The sequence below is a fragment of the Salmo trutta genome, chromosome 18, assembly GCF_901001165.1.
Source record: "Salmo trutta chromosome 18, fSalTru1.1, whole genome shotgun sequence".
Lineage (NCBI taxonomy): Eukaryota > Metazoa > Chordata > Actinopteri > Salmoniformes > Salmonidae > Salmo > Salmo trutta.
In genome coordinates, this window is record NC_042974.1 from 34,912,375 (window position 1) to 34,930,614 (window position 18,240).

At 39.7% G+C, this 18,240-nt stretch overlaps 1 protein-coding gene across 4 annotated transcripts in view; it reads left to right on the forward strand.

Moving 5' to 3' along the window:
• Positions 1-12,468, forward strand: part of LOC115153225 (VPS10 domain-containing receptor SorCS3) — a 116,970-nt gene extending 104,502 nt beyond the window's left edge. For 2 of the 4 annotated variants that reach the window (XM_029698437.1, XM_029698439.1), the window contains 14 exons: positions 4,605-4,706; positions 5,040-5,157; positions 5,371-5,504; positions 6,051-6,164; positions 6,382-6,553; positions 6,957-7,140; positions 7,414-7,547; positions 7,756-7,879; positions 8,171-8,283; positions 8,501-8,632; positions 8,852-8,951; positions 9,862-9,967; positions 10,146-10,306; positions 11,612-12,468. In XM_029698437.1, the coding sequence (XP_029554297.1) occupies positions 4,605-4,706; positions 5,040-5,157; positions 5,371-5,504; positions 6,051-6,164; positions 6,382-6,553; positions 6,957-7,140; positions 7,414-7,547; positions 7,756-7,879; positions 8,171-8,283; positions 8,501-8,632; positions 8,852-8,951; positions 9,862-9,967; positions 10,146-10,306; positions 11,612-11,676 (1,759 nt within the window). In that variant the 3' untranslated portion in view covers positions 11,677-12,468. The remainder of the gene's footprint in view (positions 1-4,604; positions 4,707-5,039; positions 5,158-5,370; positions 5,505-6,050; positions 6,165-6,381; positions 6,554-6,956; positions 7,141-7,413; positions 7,548-7,755; positions 7,880-8,170; positions 8,284-8,500; positions 8,633-8,851; positions 8,952-9,861; positions 9,968-10,145; positions 10,307-11,611) is intronic. The other 2 variants (XR_003867663.1, XM_029698438.1) reach the window with 2 other exon arrangements.
• The last annotated feature ends 5,772 nt before the right edge of the window (positions 12,469-18,240 follow it).

Here is an 18,240-nt window from a genome sequence, read left to right on the forward strand (position 1 = left end):
GGAATTTACTAACAGTTTGCTAAATTACTCACGATAAACGTTCACAAAAAGCATAACAATTATTTTAAGAATTATAGATACATTACTCCTCTATGCACTCGATATGTCCGATTTTAAAATAGCTTTTCGGATGAAGCACATTTTCCAATATTCTAAGTACATAGCCCGGCATCACAGGGCTAGCTATTTAGACACCCACCCAGTTCAGCCTTCACCATAATCACATTTCCTATAAGAAAAATGTTATTACCTTTCTTGTTCTTCGTCAGAATACACTGCCAGGACTTCTACTTCAATAACAAATGTAGGTTTGGTCCCAAATAATCCATCGTTAAATCCAAACAGCGACGTTTTGTTCGTGAGTTCTAGACACTATCAGAATGCTACATCACGGTCTCGCGCATGGCGCATGGCGTGACAAAAAATGTCTAAATATTCCATTACCGTACTTCGAAGCATGTCAACCGCTGTTTAAAACCAATTTTTATGCCATTTATCTCGTAGAAAAGCGATAATATTCCGACCGGGAATCTGCAATGCGCTAAACAGCCGAATGAAATTTCTCCACGGGGGTGAATCATGCACGCGCCTCATTCAATGGTCCTCTGATCGGCCACTTACCAAAGGCGATAATCTGTTTCAGCCAGAGGCCGCCTCGTCAACCTTCAGGTATTTCGCGGGTTCTGAGAGCCTATTGGAGCCCTAGGAATTGTCACGTTACAGCTAAGATCCTTACATTTCAATAAACAGATGCAAGACGCACGACTCCTTGTCAGACAGGCCACTTCCTGCATGAAACCTTGTCAGGTTTTTGCCTGCCATAGGAGTTCTGTTATACTCACAGACACCATTCAAAAAGTTTTAGAAACTTTAGGGTGTTTTCTATCCAAACCTGAACAATAATATGCATATTCTAGCTTCTGAGTTGGTGTAGGAGGCAGTTAAAAATGGGCACATATTTTTTCCAAAATTCTCAATACTGCCCCCTAGCCCAAACAGGTTAATATGGGCAGATATTTTTTCAGAAATTGTCAATACTGCCCCCTAGCCCCAACAGGTTAATCACGTAATAATAATTACAGAGTTATTTGATAAACCTGTCTTCAGGTTTAATGATGGCCAAAGACACGACACTTATGATAACTACAACTTTCTCTACAAGACCATGGTGCTTGCCTACGGAGCTGTGAGGGGAACGGCACCTCCGTACCTTCAGGCTCTGATCAGGCCCTACACCCAAAGAAGGGCACTGCGTTCATCCACCTCTGGCCTGCTGGCCCCCCTACCTCTGCGGAAGCACAGTTCCCGCTCAGCCCAGTCAAAACTGTTCGCTTCTCTGGCACCCCAATGGTGGAACAAGCTCCCTCACGACGCCAGGACAGCGGAGTCAATCACCACCTTCCGTAGACACCTGAAACCCCACCTCTTTAAGGAATACCTGGGATAGGATAAAGTAATACTTCTAACCCCCCCCCCCCCCCAAAAAAAAAGATATAGATGTACTATTGTAAAGTGGTTGTTCCACTGGATATCATAAGGTGAATGCACCAATTTGTAAGTCGCTCTGGATAAGAGCGTCTGCTAAATGACGTAAATGTAAATGTACAATGTTGTTAATCAATCCTCAGTTTTCTTATATCACAACCATTCAACTCTGTAACTGTTTTAAAATCACCATTGGCCGAATGTTGAAATCCCTGAGCAGTTTCCTTCCTCTCCAGCAACTGAGTTAGGAATGACGCCTATATCTTTGTAGTGACTGGGTGTATTGATACACCATCCAAAGCGTCATTAATAACTTCACCATGCTCAAAGGGATATTCAGCATCTGCTTTTTTTTATCTTAACAAATCTTTGCGAGAAATTGAAAAACCCTGTCTTTGTGGTTGAATCTGTGCTTAAAATTCACTACTCGATTGAGGGACCTTACAGATAATTGAATGTGTGGGGTACAGAGATAGGGAGTTATTTAAAAAATCATGTTAACCACTATTGAACACATTTTTTAAGCACATTTTTACTCCTGAACTTATCTAGGTTTGCCATAAGAAAGGGGTTGAATACTTGTTGACTCAAGACATTTCAGCTTTTCATTTTTTATTAATTTGGAAAATGTTCTACCAAAAAATTCAAACTTTGACATTAAAACCTGTTGGGGATAGGGGGCAGTATTTGCACGGCCGGATAAAAAACGTACCAGATTTAATATGGTTACTACTCCTGCCCAATAACTAGAATATGCATATAAATAGTAGATTTGGATAGAAAACACTCTAAAGTTTCTAAAATGGTTTGAATGGTGTCTGTGGGTATAACAGAACTCATATGGCAGGCCAAAACCTGAGAAGATTCCATGCAGGAAGTGGAAATCTGATTTGTGGAATCACCTTCAACACTTTGCCTATGAAACACACCGTGAGTTAGGATTCATTTAGCACTTCCCAAGGCTTCCACTAGATGTCAACAGTCTTTACAAAGTGGTTTGAGTCTTCTCCTGTAAAAACTGACCGAACGAGAAGGCTGTAAACTAGGTCACAGGCGGATGGCCATGTCTACTATGACGCGCATGCGTGTGGGGACCCTTTCTTTCCGAAACGTTTTATAAGACAATGCAATCGTCCGCCTTGAATATTATTGAAGTTCTGATTGAAAAAGGCCCTAAAGACTTATGCTATACAACGTTTGACATGTTTGAACGAACGTAAATATTATTTTTTTGCTCTTTCGTGGCAACAAGTCCCGCGCCCTTCGGTACATTTTGAGTAGCCTACAGAACGCGCTAACAAGAAGGAGCTATTGGGACATAAATTATTAACTTTTTCGAACAAAACTACATTTGTTGTGGACCTGGGATTCCTGGAAGTGCTTTCTGATGAAGATAATCAAAGGTAAGTGAATATTTACAATAGTATATTTGATTTTAGATGGTTCCAAGATGGCGCTAACCTGTATCGCCTAGCCTATTTTTCTGAGCATAGCACCTCGTTTATTGCAAAGTGTGATTTCCCAGTAAAGTTATTTTGAAATCTGGCAATGCGGTTGCATTCACGAGATGTTAATCTATAATTCTTTGAATGACAATATTATAATTTACCAATGTTTTCGAATAGTAATTTTGTAAATTGTAGCGCTGGTTCACCGGCAGCATTTGAGGGAAAATATTTTCTGAATTTCACCGCCACTGTAAAATGCTGTTTTTGGATATAAATATGAACTTGATAGAACAACAAATGCATGTATTGTCTAACATAATGTCCTAGGAGTGTCATCTGATGAAGATTGTCAAAGGTTAGTGCATCATTTTAGCTGGTTTTCTGCTTTTGGTGACACCTGTCTTTGCATTGAAAATAGCTGTGTGTAATATTTTGTCAATGTACTGTCCTAACATAATCTAACTTTATGCTTTTGCAGTAAAGCCTTTTTGAAATCGGACAACGTGGTTAGATTAAGGAGATGTTTATCTTTCAAAGGGTGTAAGATAGTTGATTGTTTGAGGAATTTAAATTATTCGATTTATTCTGTTTTGAATTTTGCACTTTGTATCTTGTCAAGCAATCCCGTTAACGGGATCTGAACGGGAAGGGGTATCCCCAACAGGTTTTAATGGTTATTATGTGTAGATCAGTGACAAAAAAATCTACATTTCAGCTGTAACACAACAAAATGCGGAAAAGTAAAGGGGTGTGAATACTTTCTGAAGGTACTGTATATGGTAGTATAATAATGATATTCATTGTATGTAAAGATGCATTATAATGTGCCTTATCAGTTGATTACAGAAACGGCTGTGCAAAGCATAAAGACTAATGTTGATGTTCCCATTTAAGGACACAGTTCATTTAATTCTGATTTCAGTTTTGGTGTTGTTGTTGCATACGATTAAATGTAGCCTTGGAAATGCTGATTGGCAAGGTATATTTGCATGGCATGTCTGTCTCCAGCAACTGCAACTGTTTCTCTCACCACATCAAAACTGTCAGAATCCTTTCAACAAAGAATGTTACCGCTTTGCACTGTTCGTGGGTATTTTCGCAAATTACTTTTATGCAAATGTTGCCAAGTCCAGGTTTGAAGTATTGAGGGCCTTTGTGGGCCTGGGTCCTTGTGTTGTTGGAACCCTGTCACACCAGATACTTTGATATCCCCCGTACTGAAACAGTGTCACAATCAATTAAGTTCTGTGAAGGGTGATTTAAGTCCCTCAATTGTTAGAGCGTGAGTCATATCTCTTTTTTATGTTTTGTCACCCTCGACATTTACCTAGACCTGTGAAACATTAGTTCTATTATTGAGTGCATAGTTGGGATACTTTTCCACATAGAGAACAGGTTGATATGGGTACTTCATTTATCATCCATGATGAGAATGTATCTTACTGTCATAAGAACGGTATCACTAGGAATTTGGACTCTGTAGAAATGGTTAGAAATATTTTCTGTTAAACTCTTTTCATTGTCACACCTTACAAAGATTACAAAGATGCCAGAGAGTTACATCCTTTGAAATGGTGGTGTACATGTAATTATGCCATTACTAGCATAGTAATTAACTACATTATGTATTTAATCAGATGTTAATATTTGCTGTCCTGTGTTGTGAAATAGGATAAGTCTGGACGAGGGTAAGAAATGGGATCGTCACAGTTTCTCTCTGGTTCCTTTGTTTCTGGATGGAGCTCTTATGCAACCAGAGAATCACATCATCACGTAAGTGGAGTTAGGGTTGGGTCAACATTAAGTAAACAAAGAACTCATATTCTTGGTTACAGGTCATCTGTTTATGAAAGTAAAATAGTGTTGTTATTATGCATGAATGGGTAAATAGCACCTAAACTTAATTTCTCAATTTACAATGTTTTGTTTGCCAGAGGTACTATACACATAGCTGTGTTTGCAAAGTTATTTATTTTTGTTAATGTGTTTACGTTGAATGTCTGGGCCACAGCAGCAACACACTCGTCTGGGAAACATCTTCATTTTACAAGAGACAAAGACAATAAGGCTAATAACTTACGTAATGTTTTGTTTCGTTGATTTAAGTTTCACTGGACACTTAAGTCGTATTTCAGAATGGCAGCTGATAAAGATTGACTACAAAGCCATCTTTAGCAGAAGATGCATGGACGGAGATTATCAGACTTGGAACCTACATAACAAGGTTATGTACATAATGAAAGTTATTGATTTGATGCCAACATCAAGATAGGCATATTTGTTTATTGTCACTGTGAACACAGCACATAGATGCATGTACACACATACAAACACGCACACACAAACAGCTGAATCACATTGTACATTCATATAATTTCAGGCTATTGATCTGTAAAAAACATTGACTCAATGTAATGAAATGTAATGCGTTTGATAGGGAGAGCCATGTGTGATGGGAGAAAAGCAGACCTTTATGAAACGGAGGCCAGGGAACCGCTGTATGCTGACCCAGGACTACTCCCGAGTCATATCCTCAGAACCATGCATCTGCAGGGCATATGATTTTGAATGGTAAGTAAAGTTAAGTTATGGTAGACTTCCTCAGTTGTTACATCAGTGAATAGGCAAGGGGATTGTACATGTAACCCATCCCCCAACACTCTACTGGACATTAAATGGAATTGTTTCTTAATTACTGGAGCCTCACAGGACTTAACAGCCCCCCTAATCACATATCTAATCACCAAAACGATTAGTTTGCTCAACTTTATACCTCTTCAATTTCCCTAATGTTCTCCAGTTTATTGCATGTAGCCACTGTGCATGCATCCACACAATCCAATTATGGTTTGCAAATTGTGAATGTGACTAAGCTTGTCTAATTTACATAATGACAAATTATTTATTTTCATCCAATTAATAAGTAAGGAATTGCTAAATTAATTTTAAATGTATTGTATCTTTATCTCTGAAAATCTCTTCTGACAACAATCATGTCACTAGTTGTAGTCTTGTAGTCATACAAAAAATACTGACCTATTGCTCAACTACAAAATCTTTTTAGTGTCAGCGAGGGGAAAGTAGATAGTGTTTTACGAACAGTCTCATGTTTTACAGTGATTATGGGTATGAACGTCAAGCTGATGGAAAGTGTTCACCTGCTTTTTGGTTCGACCCAAACACGGTACCAAGAAGCTGTAGCACTAGCCAGAATTACCTCAATAGCACAGGGTAAGTAACTTGTACTATCCCTCATTCCTTCCTCCCTTGGGCAAAATAACACTCTTTCTGTGCAATGATTTGATATTCAGTGTTTTCCCACTCAGTAAGTATTGTTTTTGATTGAATATTTGTTCAGCAAATTTCTTTCTCTGCATTGAGACTACAGTAAATCCAGTCTCACTCTGTTATAAAATTACATCTATGCTGTGAATGTTGTCACTGGTAGGTACAGGAAGGTTTTGTCTAATAACTGCAAAGAGGGAGGAAAGGATGTGTACTCCCCCAGGAAACAGCATTGTTCCCCCAGGCCTCCCAGAGGCCTCAGACTGACCACCAGCCATGGAGACCTCACTGCCAACCTGGGCAGTAACGTCACCTTCCTGGTGCATCTGGACGATGTGAGTCTCCTCTCCCACCACTAACCAATACTGTGTCATTAGTAGGCATATTATTATTATTATTTCATCATGGAGCTGTGGAAGTTTGTCCTGGATTATCTTGTGCTTTTGAAGTGTTGGATGACGTGACGTCCCCAGAGTCTGAACCGCTTTTGTCTGGTTTTGGAATGAAAGAGCACTGACTCACTACATTGTCTCTGTTTCTTTTTCTTTCTATCTTTATCTCTCACTTTCTCCTCCTGAGTTCTCTCTAGTTCGTTCTCGTCTCCAGAGTGCTTCTCCTATGTCTAATCTCAAAGCTCATCCCAAGTATTTCCCTAGACAACTCTTCCCTGTGAAAGATAATGCAGTGTCATAACAATCTGTTCTGACTAATGATGTCTGTCTTACTTCCTATCTCCAGGGAAACTCATTGTGGACATATATCCAGCTAGACTTTGGGGATGGCATCACAGTCATGTACAACCTGAGCCGGAGAGGCGATGGGATCAAACACAGCTATAGAGCACCTGGGATCTTCAGAGTGACAGCACATGCTGAGAACAGCCAGGGATATGACAGCAGCTCCATATTCTTACATATCACCAGTATGTCAACAAGAAACACTGGCTCCCTTAAGTCTCATGTGGTTTCATGATTTTCCCTGACAAAAAGCATGTTACCGCAGTAAGCCACTGACACCAGCATAGATTACAGATGATCATACATCAAGAACTATAGATTGACCTACAACAACAATGCATTTTAAGTGCTTATGAAGCTATTGGATTATGTTGGATTTGTAAAGTAACCAATTTACTGTTACCAAAATGACTGCATTTGGTTTGTATTGGCTAATGTGGTTCTTTTGTGTGTCTCAGGCCCAGTGGAGCGTGTGTATCTCTCAGCTCCTATTGTGGCCATCAGAAAGAAGGAAGCCAACCTAACTGCTGTGGTCTGGCCCGTCCACCAAAGAACACTAACCTTTTTCTGGTGGTTTGAAAACAGCTCTGAGGTGAGAGTCCTTCTCCCAATTACACTGACCATTCCTGCTGTATCTGTGTGGGTGCTAACCCTTGCATAGTTCAGGTACCTTGTTATATTGTAGATTGTAATTGTTTATTCGCAGCAAGTTGTTTTGGTCCTTTGTGTATACCATGTGTGCTGCAAAAGGCAAGGTTGTGAGGTTATCTATGCCATTCGCTTTGTCTTGCATAACCCAGTCCTTAATAACCTTGGGTGGAAGCATCGCGTACACGTTTCAGAAGGAGGGCATGAACAGGGTCATTGTCCAGGTGTCTTCTGGGTGCAACATACTTCAGGATACCAAGGTCATCATTGTTAAAGGTGAGTGGAAAGGACTCCTTCGAAGGCTTTAATATGAATGTAACATAGGTAGGCAACTTGTTTTAATCACACATCTTCTATATCCATGTTAACACTGCCTTGTTAGTGAAAATATGGACGTCACCTCTACTCCTTTCTACTCACCTCTATGTCATGAGAAACAAGAGTAAATAGTAAATTCATGTTAGGTTATAAGCAATTCCAGCAAACTGAAGGATTCTTAATGGTATGTTGCCACACGGCAAAGCTTTGTGGTAGAGGGTTCATGGAATCATCCTCCATGTTTCGCAGAGTTCTTCAAATCCCTGCTGTTATCATTCTCTCCGACTTTGGACGAGCACAACCCTGACATCCCTGAGTGGAGAGAGGATGTGGGCCGCGTGGTGAGGACAGCTGTGTCACAGGTACAGGAATAAGTTCCCTCTGGGACAACAGTCGTCATGAGGTTGTCACGCAATGGCTTTTATGGTCTTAACTATTTCAAAACATGAGACATGATGAGGATAACCCTCCTTAATTCAATGTGACATTTTAAGGAAGTAAAGTAAACATAGATGTGTAGTATGATGTGTTTTCCCACGATAGCAGTGTGCATGTTTGACTGGAAGACTGCTGTTACAGGTGTCTGGGTTTCCAGAAGAGCAGCTGTTTGTATCGTTGTTTCCAGGTATTCCAACAACAGCAGAACTATTTATCCTGCCTGAGACTCAGTTGTCTGAACATGGGAAAGGGAACGAAGAGGGCTTAGTGAGTGTAAGCATATTTTTTGTTTGTGCTTTAGAAAATCTTCTAGAACTTCTTATCTTGTAATTAATCTACAAAAAATTCACATTTGTATCACCAATGGGGTTTAACTGATTTAATTGGTTTTCCAAGATAATGTTATCATCAGCTTTTCTTCAAATTTGAAAGAATAATCTTTGCAAATGCACATTTTGGGGTGCCATGTCATTTTTCAATTCTGTGAAACAGATATCAGACATTCTTATAAATGCCCTGAACCAAGGATTGATCCAGTTTGAGTTGAAACCTGACACTCAAATAATTGTTTACATCACACAGCTAACTTCGGGTAAGATGCAGTTTTTCTTTGACTCTTTCACAGTATAAAGTGCTAAATAACAATGCATAAACAGTTCTAAATACTATAATAAGCACTGTACTGACACTCAATTCACCACTTGATGTCAACAGCAGACATTGATAGATATTTTTCCTTGAATCTCTTTTGTAACTAGCTTATTACAGTCTTATAGTCATGCAATCAATGATACTTTTAACAACAGATACCTTTAGTATGCACCTTGGAAGTCAACAGGGTCATTTGGATATTACCATATCGCTAAAACTTGTCAATCAACCCAACATGACTTTACCCTTTTCATTCAGTTACTGATGTGTCTTAAATTGTGTCTGCATGGAAAGGTCTGAGATGCCTTTAAAATGCTGTAGAAAGGTCAACGACTTCACTGGTCTCCTCTTGGAAGCGAGAAAGATGGGTTGGGGGTGGGTTAATACATACTCTGAATAATATGCCTTAGCACTTAAAGCCATGACTAAGCGCAAATCTTTCAGAGGCATAGGGAGAAAGAGCTCATGGATGGAGGCCCTTCTTAAAATGAAACATGACAGATGCTCAGTCAGACCTAATGGACACCTGCTAAGTGAATAAAAGCAAATGATTGCTGGTTTCTTCCCTTGTTTTCTCCCATTGAAATTGTTTCTGCTTTTACCAACTCTTTTTTGCGCGTTCGGCATGGTTGGTTTAGTTTAGTTTATTAGGATCCCCATTAGCTGTAGCTCATGCAGCAGCTACTCTTCTTGGGGTCAGCACAAAACATAAAGTACATGACAAAGTACAGAACATTTATAGACAAGAGTAACAAAGACATAACTACATTAAATTAATGATATCAGCAAAAGAATTGGCTAAAGCAGAAATCTGTAGGCTAAAGTCTTGTTCTGTCTCTGTATTTCCCCAGCACCTCTGGTTGATTCCAACCCAATTCACAGTAGCTCAGCCATGCTGATGTTGCTATCTGTGGCGTTTGTTGGTTTAGTTGCATTCTTCATCTTCAAGTTCAAAAGGTATGTTCTCGTAATAATATTGATTGGTTGGTTATAGTCAACCAATTGTTTCTTATTTTGTCTTAGTGGCATTCAAAAGCTACATTATACTCTTAACTATCAACTAAGATGTGAAGTTGTTACAGAACTGCAGGTTAAGTTCACATTGACGTCAGTAGAGTGGTGTCTGGCTTGTTAGGAAAATCCCTTGGATCCATGTCCAGGCTGAGGAGAACCAGGAAAAGGAGCCAGAGAGGATCGGCACGGTTGGGCAGAACAACACCATGTCCAAGATGAAGCACAGTGAGTTCCCCTCAGAGAAGGAACTTATGGAGAAAGAACTGGAGGCCAGGACCAGAGGTAAGTTAGACTTTACTGTATCGAAAAGTGGCGGACCTGCCTAATGGACATAGAGCCAAGCCAAGCTCCCATGAGCCAGAGCCAAGCTCCCATGAAAATCATCACATGCCGTAGCCTATGTAAATCATCTGTCCACACACAGCAGAAGACAAATCTCTGTTGTGCGCTGTAACATATGGGCAATAGTTATACCATTAAAATGTCGTAATAGACATCAAGTTAATTTGCAATTTCAATAATTAATCACGCTAAACACATTGGTTAAAACATATAAAAAGTATAATTGAAACATTGTAATATGTTTTCATCATTGCTAGGACTGCAAGTTTAAAAGCCACAAACTGCTAGCTAGTCAGTTAACTCACACATTTTCATAAAGATAGCTAATGCGTCAAGCGAGCTGCAATAAAAACAACACAGCACCTTATCGTCTATCAGAATAGGTTTGTGTCAGATATTGAGTTCTGACAGAATTATGGATTGCAATGGAAAGCACTGTATCAATATTCAGTGTCATGAAAGCATTATGATTAGCCATTTCAAGATACAAAAAGTTTCACGGTTTAGGCCTACTGTATTGTACTTGACAAACCTTTAAGTGCCTTTGTATTTAATTTATTTTGTACCATAAGCTCCTGTAAGTATTTGTATTTAATATGGATCCCAGCAAAATTAAGGCAGTTTAAACATTACAATACATTCACAGATTTCACAACACACTGTGTGCCCTCAGGCCCCTACTCCACCATTACCACATATATACAGTACAATATCCATGTGTACGTGCGTGCATAAAGCATAAAGGTCAACATAGAGAAACCATTGGGTTGTTAAATCATGGGGACTGCTGACTGTTTTTGACAATAGTGCCACTACAGTGGTCCTGATAGACATGTGGGCGGAAGGCTTTTTGAGGTCAGCACTTTGGCCAATCTTCATTTCACAGCAGGTCTCTCCTCCAGCAGACCTTAGTGATCTGAGACAGATAGATTTCTCTTCTGTTGCGTCCCAACTATTTATTCTCAATGGGCAGAGCAATATGGGAGCTTTAACTTGTACTATTAGATTCAATAATATGGCCGTTGTGTGTCTGTTAAGATTCCATGATTACTCTGATGCCTGCAGTGGTTCCTATGCTAGTTCGGTTGGTAGGTCGACACAAAGGTCCTCAAAGTGCTGCCAACATCAAAACATTCAAATGATACCAACTGGGGTAATTTGCTTTATTGGGGTGTTGGAGACAATAGTGTCTTTGGGGGCACAATTCATAATAATTATACCTGTGTTTATATATTCTATCACCAGGAGAAAATGGAAGAAATGGGGAGAGAGTGATCACAAGAGAGTTTCCTACTTGTTCTAATGTCTAAGAAATGAGATTCTGAGTACTGTAAGTACAGGTTGTGGTGTTTCAATGTACCAATTTAAAAAGCTTTGTTTTCACCATATACTTTGGTTGCTGAGAATTGCTACTTAATGTATTTCACAATACTTTAGAAATCTATATAGCAGGAGAATACATTTGGTGTATATACCTTGAGTATTGAGGAAGCGTAATATGACATCTGTGAATGTCAGAAATAGGCATAAGAACATGCCATTGTTGAAAGAGTAATTGTTTTCTTCAATTAGCATTGCTAATGAATACTTTAACGCAACATGATTATCTTACAGATGTACATTTGATAATGACAACTGTATCGACTGTACTATTACACAAGGGAGGTGGAATGGAAATAATAACATATAAAGGCATACTACAAATTAGTGTGGCTGCTTGGGAAACAATCTCTAGACTATAATTGAGGCTGTTAAAAGGTGTACAGGTGGATAAAAAGCATGTATGTCAATTTTTTTTTATTAGATTGGCCATTCTAGAATCTTGGCACACTGAACAGAGTTTGTGTTATCTATTAGCCTACTGCTAATACAATAATATCGTTCATTTTTTCTAGCATGTCATAAATCACTTTTTAACAGTAACATCTAAGATAATATGATTGGAATATTAGTAAAAGTTTTAAACCATTTATCGTATGGTCTTGTAGAAGAGTTAGCAAAAGTTGCTTAACATTGTAGTGCATGAGCTTTGCTGTATTGTTAATTTTGTTAGCTAAGCTAATATCTTACTGTAAACAAAATAAAATGTTGTAATTGTTCAAAATAAATGTATTTTTCTATGAAAGTATGCCTATGTTTTTTTTTTACATGTACACATTGTATTGATGGAGATGTAAACAAGTATTTCAAAGAAACTAGCCTTGAGATCCAAGCTTTACGTTCTCCATAAGCACAGATTCTGATAATTGATGACCACACTGTAAAACAGAAAGTCTTAAAACACCATGATTGTGTAATGAAACCATGAAAAGTAATGCACCTACTGTAAGCTGAGATCTGGTGTCTGGAGGATGTTTGAATGTAAACCCAATGTAAATGTTTTAATACACAGAATGGGTTTTAAAACAGAAATGTAGTACTCTGAGTAACCCAAAGTGGTTATTAAACCTGAATATTGTTGCTTTTAGGGGTTTCAGTGCATGTAAAAGGCTGCATCAAGACACACAACAACAAAATACTAATTTTCATACAATCAATAAATTAGAAATGCAAATGGTTTATAGCCTACATATTGATTGGTGATACTTTACTGGCCTATAGAGAATAGTTTTTGTTGAATTCCACCTTTATTTTTTATAATGCTTTATTTTGATGTAAAACAATTCCCCCTCTCCGGCGCTCGACGTCGCAGGTCCTGGCAACCCATCATCACGCACACTTGGCAACCCTCATTACGCACACCTGGACTCCATCACTACCCTGATTACTCTCCCTTTATCTAACGCTCCCTAGCATCACTCTTCAGGCAGTATTGGTTCAGTTTTCATGTCCAGACGCTTCTCTTGTTTTGTACTCGCCATGTTAGTTATTATTAAACTCACGATCTCCACCTGCTTCCTGACTCCATGCGTCTACACTACAAAAACAACCAACATACTTAATACTTGCAGCTGAGTTGTTCAGTTGCCACAAATTTTTGGTGTTACAAAGCACCTCATTTTAACAGTGTAATGCTTTGTTATTCACCATGGTTCAGTGATAGTCTACCTTATAATAATTGTTTGCCACAGAAGGGATAGACAAACAAAGGTATTTCTATATGTATGTCCTCTCTGTCAGAGGAGTTGTCTGTAATGTCATCGCGACAGCCTCTAACACAAACACTCCCCAGCTTCCTGAATCTCTGTTTTACTATTATCCCCAAAGGTTTTGCGCAGTGAGTCCTAGCTGGAACACATATCCCTTATATCTGCCAGCTAAGGCTAGACATGCACACTGACACACACACTTCCTGATTATCCAGCACAGGCCCTGAAGTAATCTCTTTTTGCCAGAAGTCTAAGTTTGTGTGAGATTTTGTACCCCTGACATTAAAGTACAATTTGGCCTCTGAACAGGTGCATTTTTCATTCTCTCCTCATCCCCTCATCTCTCTTTCTCTCGCTTTCTTTTTGTGTAACTATTTCAACACCACGATGTCAGACACCAATCTACATCATTGTTAAGCAGTTTCCATGTCCCTGGGAGTCTCACTCTACCTAAGATTCTCATTCCAAATTAACGGCAACTACATTTCTGTAGCAGGGACATAATGCTGTACTCAATTAAAGGAAACTATTTCACACTGGGGCTAACACAATATTGCTGCAAGCTATTGTTGTGGGATATTTTTCATTCAAGGTGCTACTCCACTTGTAGAAACCCGCTGGAGTGTGTTTGAGAAATGACAATGTGCTGTCATTACTCAAAACTTTCGAGGAAACCCTTTGCACTTAATGCTGTATTTGCTTTGTCATTATGGGATATTGTGTGTAGATTGATGAGGGGAAAAAAACTATTAATCCATTTTAGATTAAGGTTGTAACCTAACAAAATGTGGGAAAAGTCAAGGGGTCTGAATAACTTCCGAAGGCACTGTACATGCAAAAACACAAATATTAAAAACAATTCCATTTTTTTTACATGCGGTAGAGCATGCTGGGTAAAAAGTTTATTTGTTATCATAACTTCAAAAAAACTGAGTTGATGTGACTTCTCATTTAGTTTTGAGTCAGTACCATATAAACATTTTAAGCAATAATGACTTTTCATTGACTTTGAGTTCAACTCACTAGAAGTATTTGAGTTAAAAAAGCCTTTTGGTTTACAGTGTGGAGAGGGGAGAATTAATTTGTTGCACAGTGGGGAAAATGAGGATCTAGTCCATTAGATACACTCCAGGCTTCTTGCTTCTTTTCATTGTCCTCCTAGTCAGCTCCCAAGTATATGTAAATGACCACCTTAGAACATAGAGGATGCTAGATAACTACTGTTGCAGGTCACAATACTTGCTCTACTCTAGCTGCCCAGTTTGCACATGGAAAATGTGTTTACATTTCCCCAAATAAAGTCTAGGAGTGGGATATTAAAGCTTCTGTGCCTCTCCCAAAGAGACAGCCAACCTACTGAAAACAGTCATCTCTGGCAAGGAAACTCCCATCGACAAGAAGGGATATTCTTCAGTCTTTCAGTCCCATGTGGAACACAAGGAGATTGGATGTGAATCTTTTACCCAATAGTCCTTTGACCAAGGAAAGAAGTTCCGATGGCAATGTCTGCAACAATACCGTAAGTTGAGTGGTAGCATCCAAGTGTTGATATCATGGCATATATCCAGTGTGAGAATAATAAAAAAACAAAAAGAGCATGCAGATACTCTCTGTCCCTGTTTCATCTCAACTCTTCAGAAACTCGACGATTTGACAGAAATAAAGCTTGCATGGTACATCCTGAACTATACACTTCTCATGGAGGTCCTGGGGTCTACCAGTCTCCAATTTGAGTGTGCCCTCAACTTCTGATTCGGAGTTTAAAGGGCAAAATCCAGCAGAGCCAAAAAAAGGTATTGTCTGGTATTGGTATGTACTATGTGGAAACTTCCATCCTCCTACAACCACCACATCTAACATGGACACTGTCATAATAATTACATAACACCGTCATAGACCTTACATATGCATTATGGTCTGCATCCAAACATGAGAAACAAGTGGAGAGTTTTTTGCATGAATCTCAAGTTAGCATCTGAACTCCGCGAGCTTTAAATATTCTATTAATGCCCACCAACAATTGCATCTTTTTTATACATGCCTTTCCTATGTACTTCTCAGTAGTTGGTGTTCAGACTTACCTTACGAAAATGCATAACGGGCTTTGCAAGCTTGGTTCCCTTGTCCGTACTGAATACATGTAATTCAGCTGCTGAAAACCCTTCCACTTCCTAGCCAACAAATGATCTTGTGGAGTTTTCATTCAATAGGGTTTTCAGTACATGTATCTTAAGCTACCACTTTAAATACAGTGTACCTTTAATTACAATTTTGTTGACAGACTACAATACATCGAGAGAATGGGTTCAGAAAATAGGGATCAATGAATGAATGCCATTTATGCATCTTCATCTCTGTTGCAGCACCAACTGGTAGATTTAAAAAATACTCTGATCTTTTAGATTATTTAGGCAAATATAAGTATCAATCATTAAAAAAAACTGTTTTGGAGAGCCTTTACGAACAAAATATATTGATTAGCAGGTTTAACCTGCTACGTGTGGTCTGAGTTCCATAATGATTCATGTCCCAAATTATTGCACAACATTAGCCTAATATGATCCACTAATGCTAGCGACCTTCAGGAACAACTTCACGTGACAGAGGAAAGAAAGGTCAACGGAATGGAATGGAATGATGCAAAATGTAAATTACAACTTGAAGAAAACTAACACTAAAGTGATAGTTGTAAATGTATGTGGGTATTACTGACGCTGGCTCCCCATAGTGTCTAATATGATACTAATTATGAAATAAATGGAGAAAAGCACTGGCATAGGCTATAATTAAAACATTCTAAAGGGCATACATCAAATCAAAATCAAATCAAATTGATTTATAGAGCCCTTCTTACATCAGCTGATATCTCGAAGTGCTGTACAGAAACCCAGCCTAAAACCCCAAACAGCAAGCAATGCAGGTGTAGAAGCATGGTGGCTAGGAAAAACTCCCTAGGCCAGAACCTAGGAAGAAACCTAGAGAGGAACCAGACTCTGAGGGGTGGTCAGTCCTCTTCTGGCTGTGCCGGGTGGAGATTATAACAGAACATGGCCAAGATGTTTAAATGTTCATAGATGACGAGCAGGGTCAAAATAATAATCACAGTGGTTGTCAAGGGTGCAACAGGTCAGCACCTCAGGAGTAAATGTCAGTTGGCTTTTCATAGCCGATCATTCAGAGTATCTCTACCGCTCCTGCTGTCTCTAGAGAGTTTGAAACAGCAGGTCTGGGACATCAACTCGGTAGGTTCAGCCCTACAGAAGCCTATACCTCTGGTGTCCAAATTTCATCCACGCAAATTATGAGGGTACACACTTAAAATTCTGAATAACGGGACAGCTATTTATAGCCTATTTCACTGTGGAAAATGGGCTGCAATACATGTCATATTGATATGATTTTCTGTTTGCTTCAATATGGCTGGTTTCACATTCATATACAGGGATCATAAGGAAAATAATCAAAATTAAACAATTGCTATGTGTATTTACAATCCCCATCTCCAAATGGATTACTCATTTACTTATTCATGATTTCCTCTACCAATACACACACACACAATGATAAATTGAGATTATGTGTGCTATTGATTGAACTCAGACAAAATAAAAACAATTTCAGACAAAATAAAAATTTCTTGAAAACATTGTTTGCTAATGGGGAATGCAGTCAGTGGCTATAAATGTGCTTGTCACGGTTGTCTTATGGAGGAGTCATCATGCCAGGTAGTCCCGAGGCATGGTCCTAGGGCTCAGGTCCTCCGAGAGAAAGAAAGAAAGAGAGAAAGAGAGAATTAGAGAGAGCATATTTAAATTCACACAGGACACCGGATAAGACAAGAGAATACTCCAGATGAAACAGACTGACCCTAGCCCCCCGGCACATAAACTACTGCAGCATAAATACTGGAGGCTGAGACAGGAGGGATCAGAAGACACTGTGGCCCCATCCGATGATACCCCCCCTTTTTCCTCCCCCTTTTTCCTCCAAACATATCAATGGTCATTATGGCCAAACAGTTCTATTTTTGTTTCATCAGACCAGAGGATATTTCTCCAAAATGTACGATCTTTTTCCCCACGTGAAGTTGCAAACCGTAGTTTGGCTTTTTTATGGCGGTTTTGGAGCAGTGGCTTCTTCCTTGCTCAGCAGCCTTTCAGGTTATTTCGAAAAAGGACTCATTTTACTGTGGACATAGATACTTTTGTACCTGCTTCCTCCAGCATCTTCACAAGGTCCTTTGCTGTGGTTCTGGGATTGATTTGCACTTTTCGCACCAAAGTACGTTCATCTCTGGGAGATAGAACGCGTCTCCTTCCTGAGCGGTATGACAGCTGAGTGGTCCCGAGGTGTTTATACTTGCGTACTACTGTCACGGTTGTGTGGAGAGATGGACCAACCATATCAGGCCAACATAGAAATAGAAACACCCCCCTAGTCACACCCCGACCTAACCAAAATAGTCAGGGCGTGACAGTACCCCCCCCCCCCCCAAAGGTGCGGACTCCGGCCGCAAAACCTGAAACCAACTGGGGAGGGTAGGGGGGCTGAGTAGTGTCGGTGGCGGCTCCGGTGCGGGTCTTTGCCCCCGCGCAGACCACGGGTCCGGCCATGGAGCTGGGTAGAACGCCATGCCCGGACTGGGCCTCGGCGCAGAGAAGGGCCCCGGCCATGGAGCTGGATTGGACGCCGTACCCGGACTGGGCACCAACGCCGAGGAAGGCACAGGACGTTCCGGACTGTGGAGGCGCACTGGAGACCTGGTGCGTAGAGCCGGGCACAAAT